The 27,547-nt window shown below is 38.1% G+C and overlaps 2 protein-coding genes across 2 annotated transcripts in view; one reads left to right on the top strand and one right to left on the bottom strand.

Moving 5' to 3' along the window:
* Positions 1 to 17,024, bottom strand: part of hip1rb (huntingtin interacting protein 1 related b) — a 33,371-nt gene extending 16,347 nt beyond the window's left edge. The window contains exons 1-7 of the mRNA XM_084728846.1: positions 16,693 to 17,024; positions 4,154 to 4,217; positions 3,155 to 3,297; positions 2,410 to 2,466; positions 1,739 to 1,819; positions 1,558 to 1,634; positions 499 to 560 (exon numbers count right to left, since the gene is read on the bottom strand). Of these exons, the coding sequence (XP_084584972.1) occupies positions 499 to 560; positions 1,558 to 1,634; positions 1,739 to 1,819; positions 2,410 to 2,466; positions 3,155 to 3,297; positions 4,154 to 4,217; positions 16,693 to 16,785 (577 nt within the window). The 5' untranslated portion in view covers positions 16,786 to 17,024. The remainder of the gene's footprint in view (positions 1 to 498; positions 561 to 1,557; positions 1,635 to 1,738; positions 1,820 to 2,409; positions 2,467 to 3,154; positions 3,298 to 4,153; positions 4,218 to 16,692) is intronic.
* Positions 17,025 to 24,392: 7,368 nt separating this feature from the next.
* On the top strand, positions 24,393 to 25,729 carry LOC146320549 (hydroxycarboxylic acid receptor 2-like). The gene has a single exon (XM_084729579.1). It carries the CDS (start codon positions 24,448 to 24,450, stop codon positions 25,420 to 25,422), a length of 975 nt encoding a protein of 324 aa, XP_084585705.1. The 5' UTR covers positions 24,393 to 24,447; the 3' UTR covers positions 25,423 to 25,729.
* The last annotated feature ends 1,818 nt before the right edge of the window (positions 25,730 to 27,547 follow it).

The following is a 27,547-nucleotide window of genomic DNA, read 5'->3' as shown; positions in this document are numbered from 1 at the left end:
AGCAATAGTATAAACTTTCTGCAACATGCTAACACTGGTGTTGAGATAATGACACTAAAACATAGTCATTAGACTAAGAACACATATGTGAGTACATTTACACAGTACAAGTACACTTCTTTCACAGTACAACTGCAAAATTTGTTTATGATGTTGATCCCGGGCCTCCACCCTGCAGCCTGGGAGGAACACGCCACTGCAGCTAAACGGGAGGAAATCAACTTAATGTCCTCTAATTGCAGGCATTTCCTCATCAGTTACAACAAATTTAGGCCAAACAGGAGCAGAACATGAGTTAAAACAAGGCCACAATACCCAGCAGTCCATGTGAAAACAGGCAGGACAAGAGTTGCTCACAATAACTCTTCTTGAAAGTGCTCTTAGCCTTTGTGCATAAATAGATAATGTCAGCAGGCTGCAACCCTTTACGGTGGCTCAAGTTTCCCTTCCTTGGAAGAGTAGGATAGGGGAAGGGTTTAGGAGGATTTTTTTTTTTACCTGTCTCGGCCAGCCTCAGCTCTGTGTCCAAGTAATCGAACACCTCCACTGTGAGCTGGAACCTGCAGGAGAGAAGTTGATACTTTCATTAGACACAAAAGAGGCCCCACACAGAACCAATGATGATCTGATGCTGTGTAATAAAATGAGCAGCAGGGCCCATCAGTGGAAGCAGCTGTGCTTATGAATGATGATGATGATGATGATGATGATTGGGATTTAAGGTTAAAAGGATAGTTCAGATTATTTGAGGTGGGGTTGTATGAGATACTTATCAACAGTCAGTGTTTTAGCTACAGTAGATGGCAGTCGACACACCCTGAGTTTGGAGGAGCAGAAAGGGGCACCAGCATAGAAGCAAAGCAATGAGCTGCTCAGTTTAGGTATACATTATATTTAGATTTTTTCCACCACTTTGTTTTGCCATCCGACAGCCTTTTCTGATGGGCAACCACATTATATAAGCCAAATATCTCCAAACCAACCAAACTCCACGGGCAAGGTCAGTCATTTTACCTTGCAGAACACTGGAGTTGCTGGTCTACTGCTGCCTCAATCAGTTAATTTGTCCAGTGCTTTTGTGTGACTTCAGTGAATCTAAACTACGCTTTTAAACATCAAAGTCACACAATAACACAAACAAACACTGAGGCAGCGGCCGCTGAAAAAATCCTGTGTTCTGCGAAGTAAAATTACTCATTTTGCCATTTTAGTTTGGTTGCTTTGGAGAGAACAATATTTGGCTTATATAATGGCTGTTTCCCATCAAAAAGGGCTGTTGGATGGCCAAGTAAAGTGGTGGAAAGATTCTAAATATAGCCTACACTTATATGGTATTGATTTTTTTTTTTTTTTTAAGGTGGACCTTTTCTAAGTAGCTTAAATACATTTCGCTGCTGACACAGCAGTTTATTACTTGGCTCCCATCCTGATACTCTCTGCATCTAATGTAGCTAATACACTGACTGTGAATAAGTGCCTCATATAACGTCACTTAAAGTAATTTAAACTGTCCCTTTAAACAGATACTTTAAAAAGTCACTTCCTGCAGACACTCACACATTATTAATGTCTGTTCCTGCAGTGCGCTCCAGGACTTCATCTGTCACCTCCAGGTTCGGGGGGATTTCTGAATGCTGCAGAGGTACATTTTTTGAGTTTTAGATTTGCAGTGTGAATTCCATCATGTGCATCTTGGTAACATCTGCATGATCTGATATATGACAGAAGATGGTCTTACCTTCACGTGAAACTCCATCTTTGTGCAGAGCAGCTTGGTGTACAGAGCCACCAGCTGTCCGTATCTGTCATGGAGGTTTCCCTGGACACCACAGAAGCAGACAAGGAAGAATTGAGCACAAACAATGAACTGTTGCTTTACTGACAATGTTTGCATGCACACTAATTTTCCAATTAACTAATTTTCCAACTCTGTGTGTTGAAAACAAGTCAACCAGTCAACAGTTAGAAGAGATGGGATAGAGATGTAAGCACAAAAAAATAAACATTTCTGCTCAGAGGAATCACACCTACTTTTAAACATTATGAAAGACCTGGATATCAACACGTTTCAGGATATGTGCAAATATTGCAATGCCACCTTTTCAGGAAGGTGGTTGAACGAACGAATGAGGGAGGAGCTGTTTGCACGGTCAAACAAGTCTCCAACTAGTGGAATACTGGAATAGCTAGTGGCTCCAGCCATTCCACTTTGTATTACCGAGTACGTACAGCTGCATGTTAACATGAATATAAGTGGAATAGTAATTTTTGTTAGGCATGCAAACAGTTTAGTAGGAATATTGTCTTTTTTAGAATTAAGGCAAAACAGGAATATTTTGTGCATATAAACATAGTCATCTACTGCATTTTTTAAAATAAATTTAAAAAAGTAACAAAAAAAACACTCACCCATAGTTTCCCAATTTCGACCAGAGAACTGTGATGTCTCATGCAGTCTTGAAGAACCTGTAAAAGTGAGAGCTTGAATGAACATGAACAGTAACAAATATGTATATCAGCCAAATCCTACTTCTGGCGCCTGTCTCGTTTTATTTTCCAGTGTTAAAAGCAGCTTGTTTGTTTTCGTCCTGCAAAAAGAACGACAGACCTACCCCAAGGACTACAGGTGTAAATGAGCTATACAGCTAAATCTGGCTCAACAGTTATGTTGTTCATGACCTCTGTAACAGTAACACTATTAATAAATACTAATAAACTAAAGTAAGACTATGGTTACATTTAAATAGATTAAAGGTCAACTCTTTTACATTTTATTACCAGACCTAACAGAACAAAACCAAAAAGTAATATGTAAAAAAATACAAGTGAAAAACAATATTAAGTCAATAATCATATCATGGAGGGTTCCACAATTAGAATTTGTCTTGATTTCATCACATGAACAAAACTGTTTATGCCTTAATAGTTTTTCCCAGCTTTCTGTCCATATTTACAGCCTTCTAAAAAACACTGACCTTTTTTGTCAGTAGGATGTAATTTGTATGTATGCATCTGTATCTCTTTTGAAATAAATTTTAAAAATGTGTTGACCTCATGATGCTCCAACCATGTGCTCTTCAGTCAAGCAACACTTTTAACATCTCAGTGGTGCCATAGACAACAGGCAGTAGGAGCAGGGTACTTGGTGCCTTACATTGCGGTGTCCGTCTCGCAGGACTTTGTGCAGCACGTGGCAGAACTTCCAGCTGAGGATGGAGCTGCTGGCCCAAGGGAAACCCAGAGCGTAGGACCAGAAGGTGTAGGCTCCCTTCTCCCTGTGAGTCCCCAGGATGATTCCTGTTGTCATGTTGTCAAGGAACATTTACAACATGTGATATTTTCCACACAATGTCACAATGAAATAATGACTAGGACGCCATGTCATGATATACACCTGTTTAAGAAAAATGCCAGTTTATGTGCAGGTTACCTGCTTTCTTTTTATAGAGCTATATCCCCTGTAGTGCCCCACGGTTTTACGAGTCTGAATTATGACTGTTGTTAGATCACACCTCAGAGTTTTGATCAAACGGAAAATACATCAAATTACAGAGTAATGATGATTGATGACAATGATGAAACATCTGTCTGAAAAGAGATATGCAAGGCATTCATAAACTATTTGAATCTAAGGCCTTTTAGATGTAAAAATAACCTTACACACAACTGATCTAACATAGTAAAACGTATGATAACTCCACCTATTTTCAGTGCTTTTTGACATTATTGTAAATCCCTAGAGAGTATGAATTTTAAATATGCAAAAGAACTGCTGAAATGTGCACAATTTTACAAATTAATAGAACCTAAATGCACTAAGTTGTAATTCAAATTGAAAACCAATTAATACAAGTGAATCTTTTAACTTAATTTACTGTATTTCTATTGTATTATTTACAATTTATGTTTGAATTTATTTAATTCTTTTCAATAGTTTAGTTATATAGTTTGGTTTCATTTTTTCATATTTGTTCCCATTTGTCTGTTTTTTCTGACTCAGACACATGCCCACTCATTTTTTTAATACCATGGTTGACTTGCCTTGCTGTGTATGTATCTATTGTTCAACAAAATATGAAGAAAATACATCGTGATCTAAACAGAACAGAAAAACTTCACTGAAACTCCTCTTTTTTTTTCTTTTAAAGGATACGTCGTGCATGTTTCTCCTTCACAGGCGTCTCGGTGGAGTTGATGGCTTTGCTGATGCTGCTCAGCTGGGTGGAGAGATGAGGAGAGGAGTTAATCTTAGAACTTGAACAGTTTGCTTCTCCACCCACACAACCGGCAGTCATAGGGCTTACAATAAACCTAACAGCAAATACATAAGTCATGAGAAGTCAAATATAGACCAGGAGTCAAAGGAATGATAACAGGCTGTTCTGCAATGTCAGGAATGAATCAGAGACACAATGACTCTGCACTGTGTACACACAGTGTCGTACAGACGGACTGTCGATGCTCTCCTTACGGTTCGTCTGATTTTAACTGACCAAAAACCGACAGTAATTCAGGATGAACTAGCAGCTGTAGTTGACTTCTTGTGTGCTATTTAGCTTCACGGGAGCTCAGGTTAAAAGAAGACAAACGCTGCATCAAAGAATAAAATCTTTAATTATTATCCTGATAATGAACCTGAGAGTGTCACTGGAAGCACAGCACACACAGCGAGCTGCTCGTCAACCTGTTAAGCAGGTAAAACAAGTGTTGCAGGAAAGGAGAGACAAAGAAACACACACACACACACACACACACAGTCTGGAGCTCCACACTGTTGGATGTGTGTCCCTGTGGACAGCCACCTATTTCAATCAAGCTCAGGTACAGTGCACCACAGCCACAAAGCAACACGATAACTGCCTGAAATGGTCAAGTTACACTAGAGTGCTCTTTTCATGGTCAATAAAATGATAGCTGAGAGAGACTGTGGAAGCTATCCTTCAACTGGGAGGGTTTGAGCAAGAGAGTGAGTCCACATCCAGGTCGTCGTCTTGTTAACTGACTAGAGCTGCGACAATGAATCGATTAATTGATTTATTTATGATTTATTCATGATTGGTTTCAGTCATTTCGGTAAAAATTCAATAAAAAAAATCAAATTTTCTGATTTCAGCTCCTTAAATGTGAATATTTTCTGGTTTCTTCTCTCCTTTATGAAAGTAAACTGAATATCTTTGAGTTGTGGACAAAACAAGACATTTGAGGACATCATTTTGGACTGGACCAGATTTTGGAAACACTGATCAACATTTTTCCCTATTTCTATAATTTTATAAACCAAATGACTAACCAATTTATTAAGAAATTTTGAGATAGCTTTGGCATCCTTGATGCATGCACATAATTTCTTGCTTTGGTGTCTGAACACAAAGGCAGTCTGGCAGGATGTGCCATATCGTATTGTTCAAGACACATTGTTATTTTTTCCATGACAAAGAAAAAAAAAATTCAAAATGTGATAATGGCAATTTTACAGTGGAGAAATTAGTTACCAAAAGGGGAGCAACTTCAGCAGAAAGTGGTTTGATTACAAAAGGACAGATGTACAATAAGTTACAGTAATATGCAAGAAGTGCAGAAGAAGACTTCAGAAGAGGACTGTAACAACAAAAGGAGCAATAAATTAATTTCAGCACCTCAAGCAGAAACACCTGGTTGAGAACAAGGTGAGCCAAAGATCCCAAGAGGAAAGCTCAACAGCTACTGTAAATTCTAAACCAAAAATATTCATATGTATTTTGTCCTATGGTCAAGAATATTGTTACCAGAAAAAACCCTGAAATATCATTTTAGGTCCATATCGCCCACTTCTACTATCTGGTCACCATTTCAAATAAATAACCATGAACATAAAATAACCATGGAACTAGGGCTGTGCAGTTTATTGCAATACTATCAAAACTGCAATACACCCAAGAGTAATATCTGAATTTCAGAACCAGAACAAAATTTTTTTGAAAGAGGAAAATCTTATTCTCCAGATAAATGAAAAACTGTTTGTTAGGTACAGACCCCAATAAATGTCTCATCATCATTTTAAGATTTTTTAATCAATAAAAATGAAAAATAATCTTTCCCACTAACTGTAATGCATATTGTAATTTCAGTCAAAAAATTGCGATATCACTTTTTTACCATACTGTGCAACCCTACATGGAACCTTACAGCAGCTGTGGCTAGGGTTATGATTACTGTTGTATACTTGATGCTCATTTTTATGATGTGTTTGTATTACAACCTTATTGTTTTTTCTATATTTCTCTTTACTGAACTATGTTTTTACTTGTTGGGGAGTGATATAGATGTTAATGATTAGCCTTCAGCCTATTTGGACTGCTTGTTCACATTTGTATTTTATTCTCTGAGGCATTTGTCTGAAAATGAATTGCTAATTAATCATCTTTCTTTTTTCTCACCATTTTCATTAAAGGACCACCAATTTTTTTCAGGGAATGTCACATTAATGTTGTTATTCAAAAAAGGTGTTTCTTATTTCCTGGAGTCCTGTGAATGCCACCGTGTGGTGTGTCTTTTTTTTTTTCTCCTGCCGTCTTTTGATCAGCAGGTGATAGTGATCCAAGCTGATTACTGCCTCTATAGGAAATGCTTGTTGTTCTCTTTGGCAGGAAGATCCCGTAGAACAAAACATTGCTTTTGAAGAGAATCTCCCAAAAGAGAATTTGAATATTTATCTAATAGTGTGCAGACTTTTCTTCCTTGTGCCATTCTAGGGCTGTGATTTGCAAAGAGAAAACATGATCAAGATGTAGTCAAAATTTGATGCAAGCCAAAGTTGGAGAAAAACACTAAGTAATTAAAAAATATTAAGTCTTTTTTTATTTGCAGCAAATGTAAGTTGGTGAGCAACTCAAATTTTAGTCTCAGTTGTTAATATTTCAATTTTAATCTCCTGAAGTTCATGTTGCAGTTGGAGTCTGACTGCACAGCTGAAGTATTTAAACCAACTCCCCCTGATAATATCAAACATGGTTGACCAGGATGTTGCCATTTGAGATCCTACAAGAGAGATTTGAATCATTGACTCACCAACACATAACCATTATATAATGATCGAAGCTGCGGCTAGACAGCACAATTACTCCTCGTTTACTGCGACGCCACCCACAGCTAAATCAGGCTTAAGAACTGTGTGGTGTGTGCGCCCCGCCTTAAGTCACAATTTAGTGCTGTGTTTTGTCTGTGAGGGAAGTGTGCTGAAAAAGTGATCAACACTTGGTCTGAGAAGAACTCTTACTTTACTCGCCTGCACCCCACTGAGGTGTAGAACTCAATCAGACTTCAGAAAATGAATACTCTTGGAAAATGGTCAGTAGACCCCATGTTTGTGAATGTGAATGTTAATTTTATTGCACTTCAGTATTGATTGAATATTTTAGCCTACGCTTATTTTCTCTGTACTCTGCCTTTCAATTATGTTTGTTAAATCATGAAAATAAATAAAGAACTCTTTTATAATTATCCAAATATGCTTTGCCATAATTATTTCTGTATTTGAGGACAAACAGTCGCCAATTTTTATTTATTTATTTTTACTAAAATAGGAAAAACTATGACAGAAATGTAATAAAAATGCATCTACTTGTTTGTTATGTGCCCCCTTAGTGCAGAGCCATTTATTGATATCGTGATATGAAACTATACATCATCTTAAATCGTGGATATTGTTATATTGTTATATGGCATAAGTGTTGTATTTTCCTGGTTTTAAATAGAGAAAAATGTAATATTCTGAACTTACCTGGGCCCCGTTTCCCAGAGCCTTTGTAGCGCTACGTGTGTCGTAAGTTGTATTTTAAGGTCTCCCTTAAGGTTGTCCCAACTCTGGGAAACAGCCCGTAACCTTAAAGGAGACCTTAAAATACAACTTAAGACGCATGTAGCGCTACGAAGGCTCTGGGAAACGGGGCCCAGACTGTTTATATCTGTTCTTTTATTTGCCTTTACCCACTTAGTCATTATATCCACATTACTGATGATTATTTATCAAAATCTGATGGAATATTTTATCAAACCAATAGTAATCTCTACATAATAATGTGTTAAAGGTGATATTTGATTTTGTCCTGTCACTCCTATTATATACTGTTGACCAGTTCAATTAACAGCAATGCATCATACTCTGTAAGATCTTGATATATTTGCACTACCTCAGAATTTACAGTATGTTATTTTAGAGTAAATTTATATATTGAGATATGTATCATATATTACAGAATACCCTAAAAATAGCGATATTATTTATATGCCAAATGTCCTGATAACACATCTGTTGAGACTCATACTATCAGTATGATGTTGGCGAACCAGCATCACCAGCCTACTATTACATAAGAGAGTAATCCAACATACTGTACAGTTCAAGCATTAAAGCAGCAACATCTTCAGTCTCAGCCTCACTTTGATAAATCTCTCTCCCACAGTATCATCCTGCATAAAAAGGCTCCTTTAACATGAACCCGTAACCACGATACGTAGCAGAAGTTGCACATGAATGACAGCACGTGACCCTGGTTCTTTGGCCTCAAACACATGCTGAGACATCCCTGTCACATCTTTGTTTGAAACATAATCACATATCAGTAGAAGAGGCCTCTAATCCAACAAAACCCTATAAAAGCCTCTTTAATACATTACAAAACCTGGGAGTTGCCACACCTCCCTACTCCAACACACATACACACAACCACCAAAATATACATGGCTCCACAACAAAGCACAGAGGGGCTACTGTGGCATCTCAGAGTGAGAGAGGGGTGTACCGGTTAATGGGAGACTCCCCCCGCCCGCTTCTGACGCAAATGAACTGCGAGTCACTCGTTTACACAGGGCAAGTGCAGCGGACTAGCATGGAGGCCCGTGTGACAATGAGGGGTTTGTTTAGGGAGGAAGGCCGACAGCTGGGGTAGAAGATTGGGTTGGATGGGGGCCGCGCTCTGGCACACAGAGCCTGGCACTGAGGCCTCAACAGATGGCCGCTGAGCAGCGAGGCTGCAGGGAGACTCTCATAGTACATTCAGAATGGCTGTCAGTCAGAGAGCAGCAAGACACTGAGGACAGGGACAGAGAGGACACGGACATCAAATGCAGGACAAGAAGTGGAGGGTGACCAAATGATAGGTACAGTTTACAGTCTGCTGTAGTGCAGCTTTTTGACTTCCTTGTCACTTGTTGTTGTTGGAGGGCTACTGCAAACATACCTTTACATGCCCTTGATTAAGGCAACTGTGGAAGCAACAGGCACTGGCTGCATGGGAATCAAACTACAAGGGCTGCAACTAACAACTATTTTTATTGTTGATTACAAACAAATTGCAAACTATTTTGCTGATTAAGTAATCGTTTTCAGTCTTTGTTGTTGTCTTTCATTTTCTAAGAAAAAATATCCTAATTCTCTGATTTCACTTTTATTATAGTCCTCTATGACACTCAACTTAATATCTTTGAGTTGTGGATGAAACAAGACAAAAATGTAAAAAATGTTGACCAGCGTTTCCCAACGCGCAGGATGACGTCCTCAAATGTCTTGTTTTGCCCACAACCCAAAGACGTTTAGTTTGTCATAAAAGAGTTAAGAAACCAAAAAATATTCACAGTTCAGAAACTTGAAAAAAAAAAAAAAAACTTAAATCGATTATCAAAATAGTTGGCAATTGATTTAAAACTTCATTAATAACCACTTATTTATTAACCACTCATTGCAGCTCTGTAGGTAGCAAATCTACACAACTGTTTAGCTGCCCAGTTAGCTAATGTTCTGCAAACAATAGCTAACATGAGATGTGTCTTATATGTTCCTTTTCATAGGTGCCCAAGCAACATCTTTTAACCTTATCTTAATCTTCACAATCATTTCAATATAGACTGGCACACATCTACAGGAAACGGGAAAGGAGGGAATTGACCGAGGTTAACAGGTGCACAGAGCAAAAAGTGATGGGAGTTAAGAAGAGCCAATTACAGGTAAGGTTGCAACTAATGATCATTTTAACAGTTAACCTGCCACTTATTTTCTGGAGTAACTATTTGGTCTATCAACCATCAGAAGACAGTGAATATTACTATTTCTTAGAGATCAAGGTGACTTCATCAACTGTCTCCCTGATCCATTAATCAACTAATCATTACAGCTCAAATTACTAGTCAGCTTCTTTAACTGCCTACAGATTTAACTGCTATTGTTTTACGGTAACAGAGAAAACTCAGTTTCTACAGTTCTGCTCCTAAACATCTCACTATCAAGCCTCACATCAACCTGCACACAGGTCACACACTACTAACACACACAGATACCATTTCCTTCATGTCACGGTCAAAGGTAAGTCAGATGAAATCCAAACTTTCTACTAACAGAGCAATTTGGTCCAAGTGCTGCAGACATGCTCACACTGTCGACTGCGTGGCTGCCCGACAAGTTAGTGCTGCATCTGGTTCAGGCGTCAGTAAATCCCCTGAGCAGCAGAGAGGAGAAGTGAGAGGGAGGGAAAGCCTGGACTAATCCCTCAGGCTGGCCATAAGGTCTACTGCCAGCTAGCATTACTGTAGCCATACACTCGCTCCACAGTCGCTGCATTGATACCTCCAACCTTCTCTGCTTACCTTGTCATCTTTGGGTTTCAGCAGCGTGTCTACGTGCTTGGACATCCTGGTGTGGCACAGTGCATGAAGGTAAAGAAGTCAAAGGCATCAAAGCTACACCTGAGGTGCTTCTCACTGGACATAATGCCCCGCAGCAAGAGCACTTATTGCAGGTCCTTATCAGCTTAATTCAACAGACTGCTGCTGGGGATCTGGCAAACAAGGTCACACACACACAGCTCACAGCCATTAGACGAGGTTAACTACATGTACCACTAATAAGAATCCACCTGGCTAGCGTATTAAATCAGTGAAAGCAGTGACCAAATGTGTTACAGAGGCAACAAACTGCAAGGTGAAGAGTTACATATCCTTGATGCCACTTTCAGTTCAGATCAAAGTATTTACAAGGTTATTTTGGTGTTTTATTAACTTCTTATTGTGTTGCTCCTCTGCTGTCCTACAGCGTCTTTATCCCTTTTCTGATTAAACTGGCATGGCCTCTCTCACATCAACGCAGGCAATAATCCTAATACACAACTCAGCCCACACTGGATATCTCTTCTTGTTCTCCCTCTAACTGCTCATCTGTCCAAACAGAAAGGACACTGCACATGTCATGGTCATGCACACTGTATAACCACAAATAAAACATGCATAATGGAAAGTATCTATATGTGTGAGTATCACAGTATTATGTTTTGTAACACTGTATCAAAAAATCTCATCATATCATAAAGCATGCAAAGATTAATGGCAGTGGCTCATTGTGTCTTGTATAGAAAATGCATGATTTGGTAGAGAAAAATCATACTCTGATTATTTTGACTGAAACTGTGATTACCATATGCAATACAATTAGATGATATGATCAGCTGTGTGTTACAATGTTCACTGAAAAAAAAAAAGATTAAAACTGTGATGATGTGATATTTACTGAAGTCTGTACCAAACAACAATATTTTCTTTTATCTGAAGAACAAGACTTTTAGGCTCAGTAGTCTATGCAGCGATATAGCATCTCATTCTAATGCTGTTTTCTCATATATTTTTTCTTTTTCAAAATACTGTTATTTGGTTTTGGTTCTGTGATTTGGATATTGTACTTGGCTATATAGCAATTTTATACTGATTGTGATTAATTGTGCAGCCCTTAAACGTATCATAATGCCTGATTCTTGCCAATACACAGCAAAGGTGAAAATATTCTAAATATAACATTCAAGCAAACTGATACTGATTTTTTAGGAGGCTAAAATACATTTTGTTGCTGACCCTGTTCGCAGCAGGACATTGCTTAACATTTTACACCAGTACCCCTCTCTGCTTCTCCAAACCGCGAGTGTGGTGACCACTATCTACTGTAGTAAATACACTATGGATAAGTGCCTCATACAACCCCACATCAAAACAGACAAACCAGCCCTATATTAAAGGATGCACCTGAATATTTAGCTACTATGATGAAGACCCTGGAACCACAGACCAACAGGGCAATAGCAATACACAACAGGGTTAGGGGATTGGACACATATATCGCCTATCAACAACCAGCTGAGTCAGACTCTACACTCTTTTCATGTGGCGAATTAAGGATTTAATTCGACCAAATCAGACTTGGTGATTGTTGGAAGAGTGGACACGCTAACAAAATGTTTCTCTGTTGAGTTTGAATAAAGTGCGTTTTTTAATGAATTAACGAGCCAATGAGGCTCGTATTGGTAAAAGACAGAAACTTGAATTCAGAAGGCGTGCAGTTGCATTTCTCTATTTAAAAAAGAAAATATGTGTGAGGATATTTAATTTATAACACTCTGTGAGCTTATTTTGTTTACTGGGCACAGTGCATATACACAGTGTACATAACGTAGTGAATTTTTGAAAATTTTAACATATCTCCCAACCCTAATATGCAAACACTCATATCATATATATCATATATGAGATAGATAGTTTGATATAAAAGCTTGTTCACATTCGTAGGCTAATTTTGTCAGTGAATGGAATAAAGCTTAAGTTTTGTATAGCAGTATAGATGAGTTAAAGAATGAAGAGAACTACTGTATAGCTGCACAGACAGAGGTCTCGTCTTATTATTAGGTTATGTCTTACTTTTATGTTTAATTACATTATGAATACTGCAGTCACTGAAATATTCAACAAAACATTTAACTGTTCTTTGGCTAATTTGCAGAGTTGTTTAGTTAGCTTGTGATTCACATGATGTTCATAATTATGCACATTAGCTGTGAAACACCATGTGAGCCAGAGCACAAAACATATGATATGTATCGCAGCATGAACATGGTATTATTGTGACATTGTGTTAGGACTTTAACGCTGTTCTATTTTCAGTGAAAATACAAGGATATTATGAGCATCATGAGCACATGTTTTGTAAATATTGCATGAGCATTACATGTGCACTTTGTGCAGTTATACTGCTTGACACATCACTTGACGTCAAAAGATTGAATCATGAGCATTTCGTCCAGTTTTCATCAGAGGAAAAAAATACAGGACTGCAGATTTCTTTGGTGTAGAAACACTTTGTCAACAAACACAAAGGGCCACGCTATTACTTTACCTTTACGCTGACATAAGATCTCACTGCAAAAACTTAATTTAACACATTAGACACTTTTATTAGAGCGTGAAACAATCACAACCAAAGTGCTTTTAATTTTCTCTCTACTCCCACTCAGTAGCTGTGTTTACCCGCTGGTACTCCCATCCCCCTTCACTCCTCATGGGTGCTCACTCAGGCAACAGGGGTGAGAGAAAGCAAACACTACACATACACACACACACACACACACACACACACACACACACACACACACACACACACACACACACACAGAGGACGCTGTGTGAGACATTTCACCTTGGTACCGAGGTCAACATAAGAGAAGAGAATGCAGGAGTGAGAGTGGAGCAGAAGAGGAGTTTCAGTCAGTGTGCTGGATGAATCAGCAGTACTGACGGACTCTATGACAAGAGAAACATTAATCCAATAGGGACATATACAGGCTTCCTCCTACACACAGCAGCCTTTTAAACAGAGGAGATTACAGGTAAAAGAACAGAGTAGTTGCACAGTTGTATCACTTAGTACATACTGCGACTAGCTGAGTCTTTGCATCCACTGATCTACTTGTGGTAAAATGCTAATTAAGAGGCTGTAAAGGGCTGAACAATATAGTTTCTGAAAAAATGTTAAACAGATAGTTTGGATTATTTAATGTGGGGTTGAATGAAGTGCTTATTGGATGTCAGGGTATTACCTACAGGAGATGCTGATTGGTAAGACTCAGTTTGAAGAGGTGGGGGGGCGTACCAGCAATGAACTGCCGTGGACAGGGTAAGTAGCAAGACGTATTTTAGCTATATTTAATAATTTAATAATTTAATAATATTTTCACTGCTTTACTTTGCTATCAGACAGCTATTTCTGACGGGAAACTGCTGTTACATGAGCCAAATATCACTTTCTCCAAACGGTTCAAATTCCATAAGCAAAATCAGTAATTTTACCTTGCAGAACAAAGGAGTTGCTGGCCTTTCACTTTCTCAGTCAGTTAATTTGTTTGTGTATTTGCATGACTTCTGTGTTTTAAAAGGATAATTCAGATGCACTAAACGCACACAATAATACAAACAAACTAACGTATCAAGGCAGTGGTTGACCTGCAACTCCTGCATTCTGCCAGGCAAAATGATTGATTTTGTCTATGGAGGTTGGTTGGTTTGGAGAGTGAAATATTTGGTTTATAAAATAGCAGCTTCCCACCAGAAAAGGCTGTCTGATGGTAAGGTAAAGTGGTGAAAATATTCTAGACATAGCACACACTTAAACTGATATGGATTTTTTTAGGTGAACCATCTTTAAGTGGCTAAAATACATTTTGTTGCTGACCCTGTCTGTTGCCTGTTGACTGGCATCTACTATAGCGAATATACTGACTACTGACAAGTACTTCATACAACCCCACTTCAAATAATTCCCTGTAACCATTAGCCAATCAGTCAGGACTCTTCCTTACACTGCCCACTTCATTTGCATGTTGCCCAGTGGATCCAACCAGCTAAGCAGTGGTGAATTGCTCCCCTGTGGCTGCACACTGCAACTGAAAGTTAGTCATATTTACAATGACACCTGTTCAATGCAGCAAATCAGAATATCCATTCTTAAAGTGTTATGAGTTTTAAACAACACTTTAACACTTGTCCATCATGCACAAAATGTGACTTGTTGAACATTTGTTGCACAGCATGGAAGTAGTGAGGCAACAATGCCTAGTTTTGAAACCAAAACTGTGCCGACTTATTGCCATTTATTTGTTCTAATCAACAAATATGCTGCAATATTCAACATATGAACTCAAGGCTACAAACAAAAGTCTTTTTAAATGTAAAACATTTCCTAAAATTCATAGTAGCTGTTTTGTATGGTGGTTGAAGGGGCACTGAGGACAGATAGGCGAGGTTTTGAACACCTCGGCTCCACCTCTTTCCTTGTGCTTCAAAAACAAATAAAACATTGACAGAGGAATATACACCCAACGTAGGAAAAGCTCAGCCCATTTTAGATAACAAAATACTGAAAGTGCTGTAAGTCTGAACTCCCAGGCAGCTGTTTCACAGTTTGTTTAGTTACTCAACCTCGTATGAGTCTCATGTTTCCAAGTCAGACTGGGGTGTGTGCTTCACTTGAATCAGCAGATCCATGACCTACTGGTTTGTCTTAAATAGATTTTAAACAATAATTTCTCCATCCAAGTCTCTCACTCATGTAATGGTTTTATTTGCAGATGACTGCAGTTCAAGAGCCTGACACCACAAAGAACCTGTTGTTGTATGTCACAAACCTCATTCATTCAGTGCACATACATGTAAAAAAAAAAAAAAAAAAACGGATTCTGACTTATTTAACACACAGATGTGTCAAAATTAAAGCCCTTTTTCCTGTTTCATAAGTGCTATATATCCAAAAACAAGGCAGTTACAAACAGAGAAAGAAAAGTCTGTGAGGGAGGAAAGGTGGCCAAACAGGAAGGACTAGATCAGCATGATACCAGTGGACAGATTTCAGTGAGAAATGAATGGTGTGACTAGACGGAGCTCTGTTGGGCTTAAATGGTCAAATCTCTCAGAACTGACCATTTTTAGTAGAAGCTGGCCTCTGAGACAGCTCATGCCAGCTCTGTGAGACATGACTGTGAAACAGGGCTGCAACTAACTAATATTTTCACTGCTGATGCATCTGTCAGTCACTTTCTCAATTAGTCAATTGGTTATTCAGTCCATAAAAAGTCAGAAAATGTTGAAATATATTGATAGAGAGTTTCCAAAAGCCCAAGATGTCACCCTCAAATGTTTTATTTTGCCCACAATCCAAAGATATTCAATTTACTGTCATAAAGGAGTAAAAAACTTTAAAAAAAAAAACAAAAAACACACAATTAAGAAGCTGGAATCAGAGAATACTGACTGTTTTTTTCTTTTGAAGTTGACACAAGCTGATTAATCGGTGATTAATTTAATAATCAATTAATTGATTGTTGTGGTTCCAAAATAACCTGAAAATAGTCACATTTTACAAGCTGAAATTGAGAATTTAGACATTTTTTCCTTTTACAAATTACCCAAAATGATAATACATTATTAAAATAGTTGGCCATTAATTTATCAGGTGACAACTTATCAATTGTTGCAGTTCTAATGTCAAATGAACAGGTTTTTCCGGATATGGCTCATTTAAAATGATGAAAAACTCAAAATTCTTCAAGTAAAAGTTGCAGTGTAAGATTATATAATGACAAATACTGTTTATGTGATATATACATTTTACACGTGGCATGTAAAACCTCATAGCTGGCTTTAACTGTATTAATCAAGCCATTTAATTAACATATTAAACATAATTCCAGAGTTAATTTGTTAATTGGAGATGTGGCCTATGCGGTACACTGTGACCACCGCACACACATCTACGGTCACCCTGTGAAGCCAGAGCAGGCCTGAATAAAGCGCAGGTTTTCTCATCCCACAGTGAACAATAACCCTACGATTCCCACTGTTTTGATTATTTACCTGCTGCTTGTCAAAATGCTCCCTCTCGGCTCCGAGGTTGGCCTCAGTCCGCCTGGTTTTCACTCGTGTGGGCACCTGTCTGATGGTGTTCATCCTCTAGTTTGGACAATGACGGTTTCGGCAAGGAAATAAATAAAATAATCCCCCGTCTTTTTCCAGAAAAAAAGACACCAAAAACGTCCGGGCGAGGGTAAATATCAGAGGTTTCCTCTTCTTTTATCTGTACTCCAGACTGTGTGTGTGTGAGCAAGAGGCATCTCCGAGCGGCGGCTTCATTCCTGCTGATGCATCGCGGCTGAAGGAGGAAGAGCAAATACGAGTTTGACTTGCAGCGTTACGTGGATGGATCCTCCCCCAAAGGTGGAGGAAATCATCATCATCATCATCATCATCGTCGTGTCTTTTGCCTTTTGCTGCCCGCAGACATCCTCCTCCTCCCCCCATATGCATGTCATTTTTTCCTGCTGCCTTTTACCAGAGCGCAGGTATGACAAGTCATTAAATCAGCTTTTTCCTTATAGGTTGTTATTGATTTTTTTTTTTTTTTTTGGCTCTCTCAGCTGCAGGCCGTGACGTCACGTCAGTGAAATGAAACCCAAGAGGATTATTCTTCTCTTTTAACCCCGAGATCGCATCTGCTTTTACAATAACAGTTATCAGTCAGGACATAAACCAGGAAATGAAACAGATTAAAATCAGCGGATGTGCCGATTGTCTGTACGGTACTGTTGTGACACTGACGTTTTTACAACTTTATAGTCTGGCAGAGCCCGACTGATATGGGATTTTTGAGACAGAAGAATTCACAGATTACCGATATGGTGGCAAATACAGTTATTTTTGGAGCTACAATAAAAATAGACCCTTTCCATGTGGAGTGTACACCAATATGACTATGCAAAGGTACTCAGAAGGAAAATAAATTTATCAAATAAATAAAAGTTAAATAAGTAGCTCTTTTCTTGCAAAATAAGTTCAAATGCCTTGTTAACATTGCTAAGATATACCTTGCCTTCATTTAGTATTCCAAGATTAATAAATATGCAAATAGACATGTAAATGATTCATTCAACAGCTTTATTATCAAAAATTTACATAAATTATAATTGTTTTAATTCTTTGAACCTTTACATTTGGTAAATGTCTCTTTTTAGTATAAGCATAACATTTTTTGTTTTAATAACACAAAAGTCAGTTTATACACACTCACCCTTAGCAATAGTAATGATTCATTATCACAGACACTGAAAGGTCATAAAAGTGTGGATGACTAAGACGCCTACTATTTTTGACAAAGGCTTTTGTATAAATTATGATTTAGTTAATATATTGCAAATCTACCTAACCCTAACCCTCAGAACAGACAAAAAATGGTTTAAATTAATTTATCAGGGGTGTATCAAGGGGAAAGTTCTCCACTTTATGTGGTAAATGCTAAATGTAGTCAATTGAATCAATAAATTCCTCAGTGTGTTCTATATTAACAGAGAAAGCTGAGTTCTCGTGCTGCAAAATCTGTTGCACTTCCGGTATCCAGTGATGTCACAGTGATGTCAGTGGCATTAAGGAAGAATTACAGGTTATCAGTCCTGTGTGAAACCAAAATGTTAATTAAAAATTTGAAGTTCCATTTTACATGCATCACATATCTTGCAACTTGCTTCACTGGTATTCAGATAACGCACATAATATACTTACTTTATCCCAAAACACGATCCTTTCCTAAACCTAACCAAGTGGTACTTTATGCATCAGTATGAGATGCTGGGGGGCGTGACCCAGCAGCGTTGGTAGTCGACAGGTTGTGATGGACAACCACATAAAAAGTGGTGCATTTTCCCTTTAAGCAGAGCAGTTAATATAGTTACAGGTATAGTTATGCCTCTGAGATGCATAGACAAATATGTAAACAATTCTGAGAAATCCTTCAAAATAAAATGAACAATGTTCAAGTAGAAAAGAAAGTTGTTCCAGTAGAGTCTACTGAAAATGTAATGCAAATGTATTTTGGTGCTTTAAGTTCCACCAGCTAAGGGCCATTTAGTCCCACTGTATTGGAGAGAAGTGGAAGGAATATCTTTACAGCCAATCTCCAAAAACTCTGCAACTCACAAAAATCTAGATGGAAAAATAGCACTATAGGAACTACAGGCCAAGGGAAGCATATGCAGTTTTGTTTTGGGGGTGAACGGTCCCTTCAAAGGTGACAGACCTGTCTAAGTTATAAGATAGGCTGTAATGAAGTGAATAAAGGTTTATTTTCAGTCTTGACTTAAAGATTTAAACTAACCATGTAATGAAAGGCCAATCCAGAGATAAGGGCCATGGTAGGCAATTGTTCTGAAGCCAACTGATATTTTTGTTAACTGAAGGAATGACACCAGTATTAATGGAGTGAAGAGGGTGTGGTCAGCTCAGATAAGCAAGGTAGTGCATATCAATACAAAGCCTATTAACTTAAAATAAGAACCTCCAGTTAAAAATCAACTGGTAACCAGTGAAGGACACTAAAATTATAATTGGGATCCCACTTAGTTAACTATTATTTCTGTGTATCATTTAGTAACCTGTCCCTCATATCCTTCTCTAATGCATTATGGGTTTTCACCTTAGACTATCGTGTGTCTCTTGCTTTACCCAGTGATGCACCATATGACCTGAAGTATGTTGAATAACCTGCTTTGTTGGTCTCAGTCACTGCTTCCTCCATCTTTTAGCATTCCACAGCTGCAGCCAGAACTTCACATCATCTATTAAGATAAAAAGTTTTATAGTTGAACATTTGAAAAGTGGACAGTATAATTAGTTTTTATTGATTTTTCTTTATGCTGACCATGTTAAGTCATTGTTGTTTCCGAACCTTGCAGCTCAGGTGGAGTTCTTCAGCCTCTCACAAATAGCACCTGTTTAACAGCAGACTGGAATAAGAAAACTAACCCTGCAGTTGTTTCTTGTGTCTACATTTCAGTCCTCTTCAAGGTTGTTAGACTGGAATTTCATGTTCATTGCGCCAGGTGGAGCAGCCACCATGATGTTTTGTTCCCAAGTATGCAGGTGAAGGAAACACAAGGGCGGATGGGACAACAGGAGAAGTGAACAAAAGGACGTGTTTGCCCTGCAGGCCAAACTGGCTCTCTCACATTTTTCCTACTGGTTTCCACACAGCGACTCGGCCCACACACTCTCAAGCCTCTAACCCGGCAAGACCTAACTCACATCTAGGGATAAATTAGAGTGACAGCACTGACATGTGAAAAGATATGAACTGACGTTATAACTGATAAGTCATGTGAGAGTAGTTCAGTGCACACATGCGTCGGTCCATAGATAGTAATTAAAGAGCAGATATGGGAACTTTTCCCCCCACAGTTGCTTTTGTGTGTTATCTGTGTATTTTAATGTTTTGACACTGTAAAGAACTATGAAAGGCTATGATATGAGGTTGTGAAACCCTGTTCATTCATTAAATGCTTATCAATGGCTACTCCTTCAGCCTGTCTCCTTAACTCTCCGTCCTACTAACAAACATTTGTTATAGTATGTCATAACATGATAAAAATTAACTACTTCATGACTCTGACACCTACAACACTAAACTGAACAATTACCATTTTCTCTTCTCTTAACCAACAACAACAATAACTTTATTTATATAGCACCATTAAAAACAGAATTTACAAAGTGCTACAACAGAATGTCAAAACAGTGAGGCCAAACTAAAGTAAGATAAAGTTGAGCTAAAATTGAGGTAAAATTACCACACAAAGCAAAAGACACAAAAATATAGTAGAAAAAAAAAGACAGAACAATGGAAGCGACAAGAACAATAAAAACAATTTTAAAAGTGCCAATATAAATACATAGAGATTAAACAAATAAATAAAATGATGAAAAGGCAACACTGCATAGTGTCAAAATAAATCTCTAGAAATAAAATGAATAAAAGATTAAAAAGACGACATCACACAACACACTTTCGTATTAAAATTTTTAAGATTACAGATTAAGATTAAGATTAAATTTTAAGAGGAACGTGACCTCAAAATTGACTCAGGGAAACACACTTCACATGTCACAATCTCTAAAACATGCAGAACAGTATGCAAAAGCATCATGTTCAAAGTTTATCCACTAGATTGCAGTAGAGGTTCACAAACTGTGACTGTGAGCTCCCTCATAATACATATCAGTCTACTGTAGCCTCTAATTATTAAGAAAAATACTTTTGAATGAACCAATCCATTCTTCACAGATCAGAGGCCCATTCAACATAACTATGCAGCACTGTTAATGACAAAAAAATCATTCCCCTTCACAAAATTGAACATAATGCAAACCACACAACAGAACATAGGTGTTAAACTCAAAACTTTTTTTTTTTTATGAAAGACATACTTTCCTTCCTCATATTTCTAAAGCATTCTCCAAATTAAGGTACTGCGGGCTCATGTTAACACTAAAAAATCCAAAAAAAAAACCCAAAACCACTTCTGTCTTTTGGTGATTGTTTTTTAGAAGAGATGACACAGCAAATGGGTTGCAGACAGGAGTTGAACTAGTGGCTGCTGCAGAGGACCAACAGCCTCAGTACATGGGGCACATGCTCTACGAACTGACCTATAGTGCCCCAATGATTATTTTTTTTAAACAATAATTTCAGTGCATAGATGTTATTCAGAACTGATACATTCACATACGTTTCATTTGCTGCAGCGTTCACTGTTAAAACTAAAACTAGTTCTAAATTTAAAAAAGACCAAATGACTCATGTTTTTGCTTTAAGGCAGCTGATCTCACCAGGAATATTTATAGAAAGAGTCACTTCCTACAAATACTTACTTGCCAAGTTAATTTTATTTTTTTTAGATTATGGTGATGTGGTTGCGACATACATGCAAATTCAGCCCTTCTCAAAAAACTGCATTATGCTGTAACAAGTGCACGTTCCCGTACTCACCATTCTATTTTATATGAATCTTTAGGATGGTGTTCTCTATACCAGAGGAGAGAATCACACATGATTTTGCTTACTGTCAAAATACTGTTAGGTAAATGACCTACATATATATCTGACCTTTTATCCTGTCATACTAGCAACAATAGCACCAGATCTATAAGTCAGATTCTTTCAAATGGCCCCAGGGTGGACACAAAAACAGCTTTTTCTTTTTATGCACCCTGGGCATGGAATGAATTGCATTTTTTTTAAGAAGCATTCATGTCTTTGATCACCTTTAAAGGTCTTTTACAAATTTCACCAAAGGAAACATGTTGGTGCTTTACATAATCCGTGACATGTGGTGAAATGTGATATGGATATGGTGGGTATGGCCTGTATATTTTACTGTTTCCCTTGTTGTTGTTTTTTATATACAATATGTTTACTAACCTGTGAAAATGCAAGAGGAAATCTATCTCAACAGAAGAAGAGGTAAAATAAGAAATAATCACCCACCCCCACTCAAAGCAGAAAAAGCAATAATTGTAACCTTTATATTGTATATGAATGTGCATCTTTTCCAACATCCTACATTATTTTTTATTTTTTTTGGGGGGCTCTTTGTCTTTATTGTGATAGTGACAGCTGAAGATATGATAGGAAAGGGGGTAGAGAGAGAAGGGCTGACATGCAGCAAATGGGCTGCAGGCAGGAAATGAACCAGCAGCCGCTGCAGAGGACTGACAGCCTCAATACATGGTGCACATGCCCTACTAACTGAGCACTTTTCCGACATCCACAGGTGCACACCTACACAGAAACTTACTCAGTTCATTCATAGACATTAATGGATGTGTGCACCAACAGGAAACTATATACATGCATGCACATGCAGCACGTTCATAAATGTAGTGTCAATGGAAACTGACAGATTTAAAAGTCAGTCAAACAAAAGATTCCGGTGTCATTATGATGATAGTTTATATTTTTATCTGCCTCAGCAGTGCTTTCGCAATGACACCTTATACTTGTGAAGAAAGTAAGTCACACTTTTCCTTTGTGGTCTATGATGTAGTCTAGTCAAATATTCATGCCTTTCACTCCTTCACTCCTCTGCAGCACGAGTCATAGATGTTTGAAAGATTAGTTTGTGCAGAATGTGAATTCCATGCCTTTCACTCATTACTATTCTTCATATCTTTTCTGTCCAAATGATGTCAGACTTCTCTGATTCCTTCAAATTCTGGTTGCATTATAGACTTCAGTCTTTAATGTCATACCCACAACATCAAAGCGTTATCACATTTACTAAAGTACAAATTTGTTAAAAATGAATGACTGAGACATTTAATTGATATATTAGCCAATAATAGCTTAATATTGTGTAGGCCCCCCTCATATTGCCAAAAGAGCTCTGACCCATTGAGGCATGGACTCAACAGACCTCTGAATGTGTCCTGTGGTATCTGGAAGACAGACATAAGTAGCAGATCCTTGTTGTCCTGTATGTCCCTCCCTGTCCAGTGGAGCGCCATGGGACCTAACTTCGGAAAAAAAAAAAAAAAAAGAACAGTAGTCAACTGCAAGAGACAAATAATTTCTGGATCCCATTTGTCAATTTAAAATATAATTTTACAAGTCAAAGAAAGTCACTGTTCGTCATGAAACTGCTGAAGTAATAAGACTGTGAAGATACATAATTAGAAAGACTACACACCCAACCGGATGCATAAATGACATCATGACTTTCTCCCTTTTTGGTCACTGAAGCTATGATGCCTGTGTGTTTTCATACTTGGATGTTCATACGGATCTTGCTTGCTCTGTCACTTCCTGCCTTATAAAAGGACTAGGAGTTGATGGCTAAAACACTTCAGGTAAAATAACGTTAGAAGGGTCAGCGGTTTTTGGTGCTGGTAACATACTTTGCCTGAGACAAGAGATGTAGTTTACTGGGTGATTTCACACAAAACTAAATTTAATGACAAACGTACCACAAATAATGACTCTCTTCTCTTGTAAACTTATATTTTACATAATATATGTACAGTGGACAGGGGTAAGTATGGGCACTATGACCAGTCTGCGGCTCCACAGCCCCATACGCAGCAAGCAGCAGTAGCTTGTCTGTGGGATCAACTGGGACATGCTAGCCTTCGCTCCCCCCCGTATCAATGAGCCTTGAGTACCCATGACCCTGTATCCAATGTGCTGACTGTCCTTCCTTGGACCACTTTTGGTAGAAAGTAACCACTGCATACTGGAAACAACCCAAAGACCCACCTTTTTAGAGATGTTATGGCCCGGTTTTTTAGATGACACAATTTTTCCCTCGTGCAAGTTGCTCAGATCCTTACGCTTGGCCATTTTCCCTGCTCCCAGCACATCAACTGGAAGAACTGACTGTTTATTTGCTGCTGAATACATTCCACCCCTTGACAGGGTGAGGGGAGTGGTTTTCTCACAGTTGTAGCTGTTTGTAGTCAAAAGTTAAGCATTTGACTACAGAATTATTTTCTCACATTCTGAGTCCCTAAAGTGATGTGTAACACATCTGTGATGTGCTGTGGCTTATTGCAGCTGCTGCATTTTTTCACATTTATCAGAAGAGTTAATAGCAATTATAATTTTTTTTAGAGAGAGAGAGACATCTTAGGGCAATAGAGGCAACTAAAACCATGTGGTAAAAGCAGAACCCAAGCACTTCCTGTAAATGCTGAAACCACAACCACTTTTAATGTTTCCCTTGAAAGACTGTGTACAGACCACAAGGGGTAGATTCTCTGATCAGCCAGCAAGGCAGCACAGAACTCAACATGATGTGCAATTTCAATGGGACTCTGCTCATCAGTGTGCTCCCTCCACTGCTGGTGACAGAGTTTGTTTTGGGAATCCTTGGAAATGGCATTGCTCTCTGGATCTTCTGTTTTCACCTGAAACCCTGGAAGAGCAGCACAGTGTTGCTCTTTAACCTGGCAATGGCTGATTTTCTGCTCAACATGGCTTTGCCTTTCCGTGCCAGCTACTACATCTCTGAGATCAAGTGGAAGTTTGGAGGCACTTTCTGCAACATCTGCCTCTTCATGCTGGCAATGAACCGCAGCGGAAGTACCTTCTTCTTGATGGCTATTGCAGCAGACAGGTACATGCGTGTGGTACATCCCCATCATCCAATCAACTCTATGAGTGTTTCCAAAGCCATGTGTGGAGCCCTTGGACTGTGGTTGGTCACCATCTCAATGACAGTTCATGTCTTCTCTTTGGAACACGTCAACACAACCTATTGCGAGAGCTTCATGATTGAGACTGATCCCAAACTTAATCTCAACTGGCATAAGTTTGAGTTTGTCCTTTCCTTCATCCTTCCTCTGTTTGTGATTGTCTACTGCACAGTCCACATTATCCTTCGTCTGAGAGCAGGACAGTTGGCCCAGCATGTAAAGATTAAGAAGGCTCTGTGCTTCATCACAATTGTGGCGGCACTCTTCATCATTTGCTTCCTCCCAAGCAATATCATGCAGCTGCTGATTTGGATCAAGACCCAAGAAACAGCCAGCACCCTCCCCGCATCTGAAGTCTGCCCGGCCCTGGAAGACCTGACCACCACATTTTTCATCACCATCAGTCTGACCTATCTCAACAGCATGCTGGATCCTGTGGTGTACTACTTCTCCAGCCCTGCCTTCAAGAGCATCTGCAGGAAAGTTCTTCATCTGCCCCAGACAGACACTATTGAGAGTGCAGAGAAGAAAACTCGAGAAACAGGCTCCCAGTCACTCAGCCAGCTGTAATCACAGAGACAGCATCGAGGAAATCAATGAGATGCAGCTAGCATTTTGCTTAAAATGTTGTCATGTGAGTGCTACAGCCAACAAGATGCTATTTTTACTTCTTTTATACAGTAGTGACCCAGGGTTCACTTCTTTTAAAAGACATTAACATTCTTTGTCTTACTTCTCTCTGACTGCACTTTTCTAAATGTCTTTGTGAAACATATGCTATTAAGCTGTGACATATGCATGAACCAAATATTTTGTTATGCAGACACCAAACTACACTTCACCTCTCTAAACTCACACATTCATCATATTTTTTTACATGTTTTTACATTACTCCTTATAAGTAAAAAATCTTTTTGTAATTATGAGTAAGCTATACCATAACCATGAGAAAACATGTCATAATGGTTATTAAAATATTACATAATGTTTCATAGCTAGACATCAAGTTATATTAATTATTATATGAAGCTAATTTTTACACAAAAAAAACTGAAATGTTTTTTCCTTGGTCAAGTTGATGCCTTCTGTGCTGGAACAAGTAATAAAGATTTTTATGCTCAATATAGTGTCCTTACTTATTATCATCTCAAAGTCAAACTAAATAAATAATAAAAGTATTTAGTTAACATGAAGTGCACACAAAATCTTATACAGAGCCTCAGCGCATACTTATTACATGAATTGAGGAGCATAAACCAAATAAATCAAATATTCATGTTTAACAGTTGAGACAGTGTGTCTAGTATCTTTTTTTCACCTTGTTAGTGTGTGTCATCTTAGCAAAATATGGTCCTGGAGACACTGACTAGAACTACCACCGGAGCAGTTTCGAGTTATTTGGTAAGTGTTTATTTGTTGGTGAACAGATTTAATCACTGTGATAATGTCACAAGAGGGCAAGATACAGTCACAAAACTTCACAGGTATATAGTTGAGATTACAAATAGTCCAAGTTTTAGGATGGTTGTCTGACCCATGAATACTGAGTACTAATATAATAATGTAATAATGTAGTAATGACTACTGAGCACTCATGTTGTAAGGGTACACTATAGTGTTGTCACACCATGTCAGTCATGTACAAAGAAGCAATATAACATTCCTTCAACACTACAAATATCTAAACAACTGCCAGCCTGATGACTTTGTGAAAAACAAAGAGATACAGTCACGGATGAAAAGAAAACATGTCAGCAGTTTTTTTTCTTATTTTGTCCACTGAATGTGCAGATTTTGAAAGAATTGTACTTTATGTCTGCATCTGCCACATTAACAGTAAGCATAATAACAAGGTTTTTCCATAACCGACTTGATGTTTTCTGCAATTAGGTAGAAAAAATGTGTTCATATATATGAATATATATAAAGGCAAAAAGCCAAAATGTGTTGGAAAATATTGTCATATCAGATATCGGCACAAATCCAGTATTGTGTATCTTCTCTACTTAAATACTTGCATCATGTCATCACTGCATGATAGAAATGCTTTGGCACTGTATCTTGCACCATGGCAACTTGTGCTTTTGCACATGTGCACATTAGATTAAAGCATTTGGTCAAAATGACCTTGTTTCTTACACATCTAAAAAGTACATGAATGGCATGGATGCTTGCTTGTATCCATGCCATTGTATAGTTTATAGTTTTATCTAGGCAAAGGACAACCACTTGCTTGATTATCAAATTTAATCACTTTAATGCAAGTGAGAAAAACAAAAAAAAACAGAGTAATTGCATACCAACTTGATTTATATGAAAGAGTGAACAGGGCGACACATGACTGTTTTCACACCTCTCAGTGTTCACATGATTAAAATAATTTCCCTGAAATGTGCTATATTTTATACCACAGCCACCTCCTCCCCCATTTTTTAGATGGTGTCCTAAAAACTATGCAGAGTGCCGTCAGTTATTTCATTCAGCTAATAAAGTAAACTCAACTGACTCATGTGCATGTTATAACCTAAAGTAAATAATGGATTCATATACAAAATATGTAATATTATAGAGTTCTAATGCACACTAAAGCGAGATAAGTAATAGAGAGCACTACTAGTAGGTTATACATTCTCAAATAGGGTACATTTGCATGCACAAAAACTCATTTTATATTTCACTCTGTCTACATACTGAC

The sequence above is a fragment of the Lutjanus erythropterus genome, chromosome 10 (genome assembly GCF_056507025.1).
Source record: "Lutjanus erythropterus isolate fLutEry1 chromosome 10, fLutEry1.hap2, whole genome shotgun sequence".
NCBI classification, from domain to species: Eukaryota; Metazoa; Chordata; class Actinopteri; order Lutjaniformes; family Lutjanidae; genus Lutjanus; species Lutjanus erythropterus.
The sequence above is the reverse complement of the archived record's forward strand: the minus strand, read 5'-3'. Positions and strand labels throughout refer to the sequence as shown.

What these genes read in the sequence shown, in the direction of transcription:
- LOC146320549 (XM_084729579.1), top strand. Translation starts at nt 24,448, where the DNA reads ATGATGTGCAATTTCAATGGGACTCTGCTCATCAGTGTGCTCCCTCCA.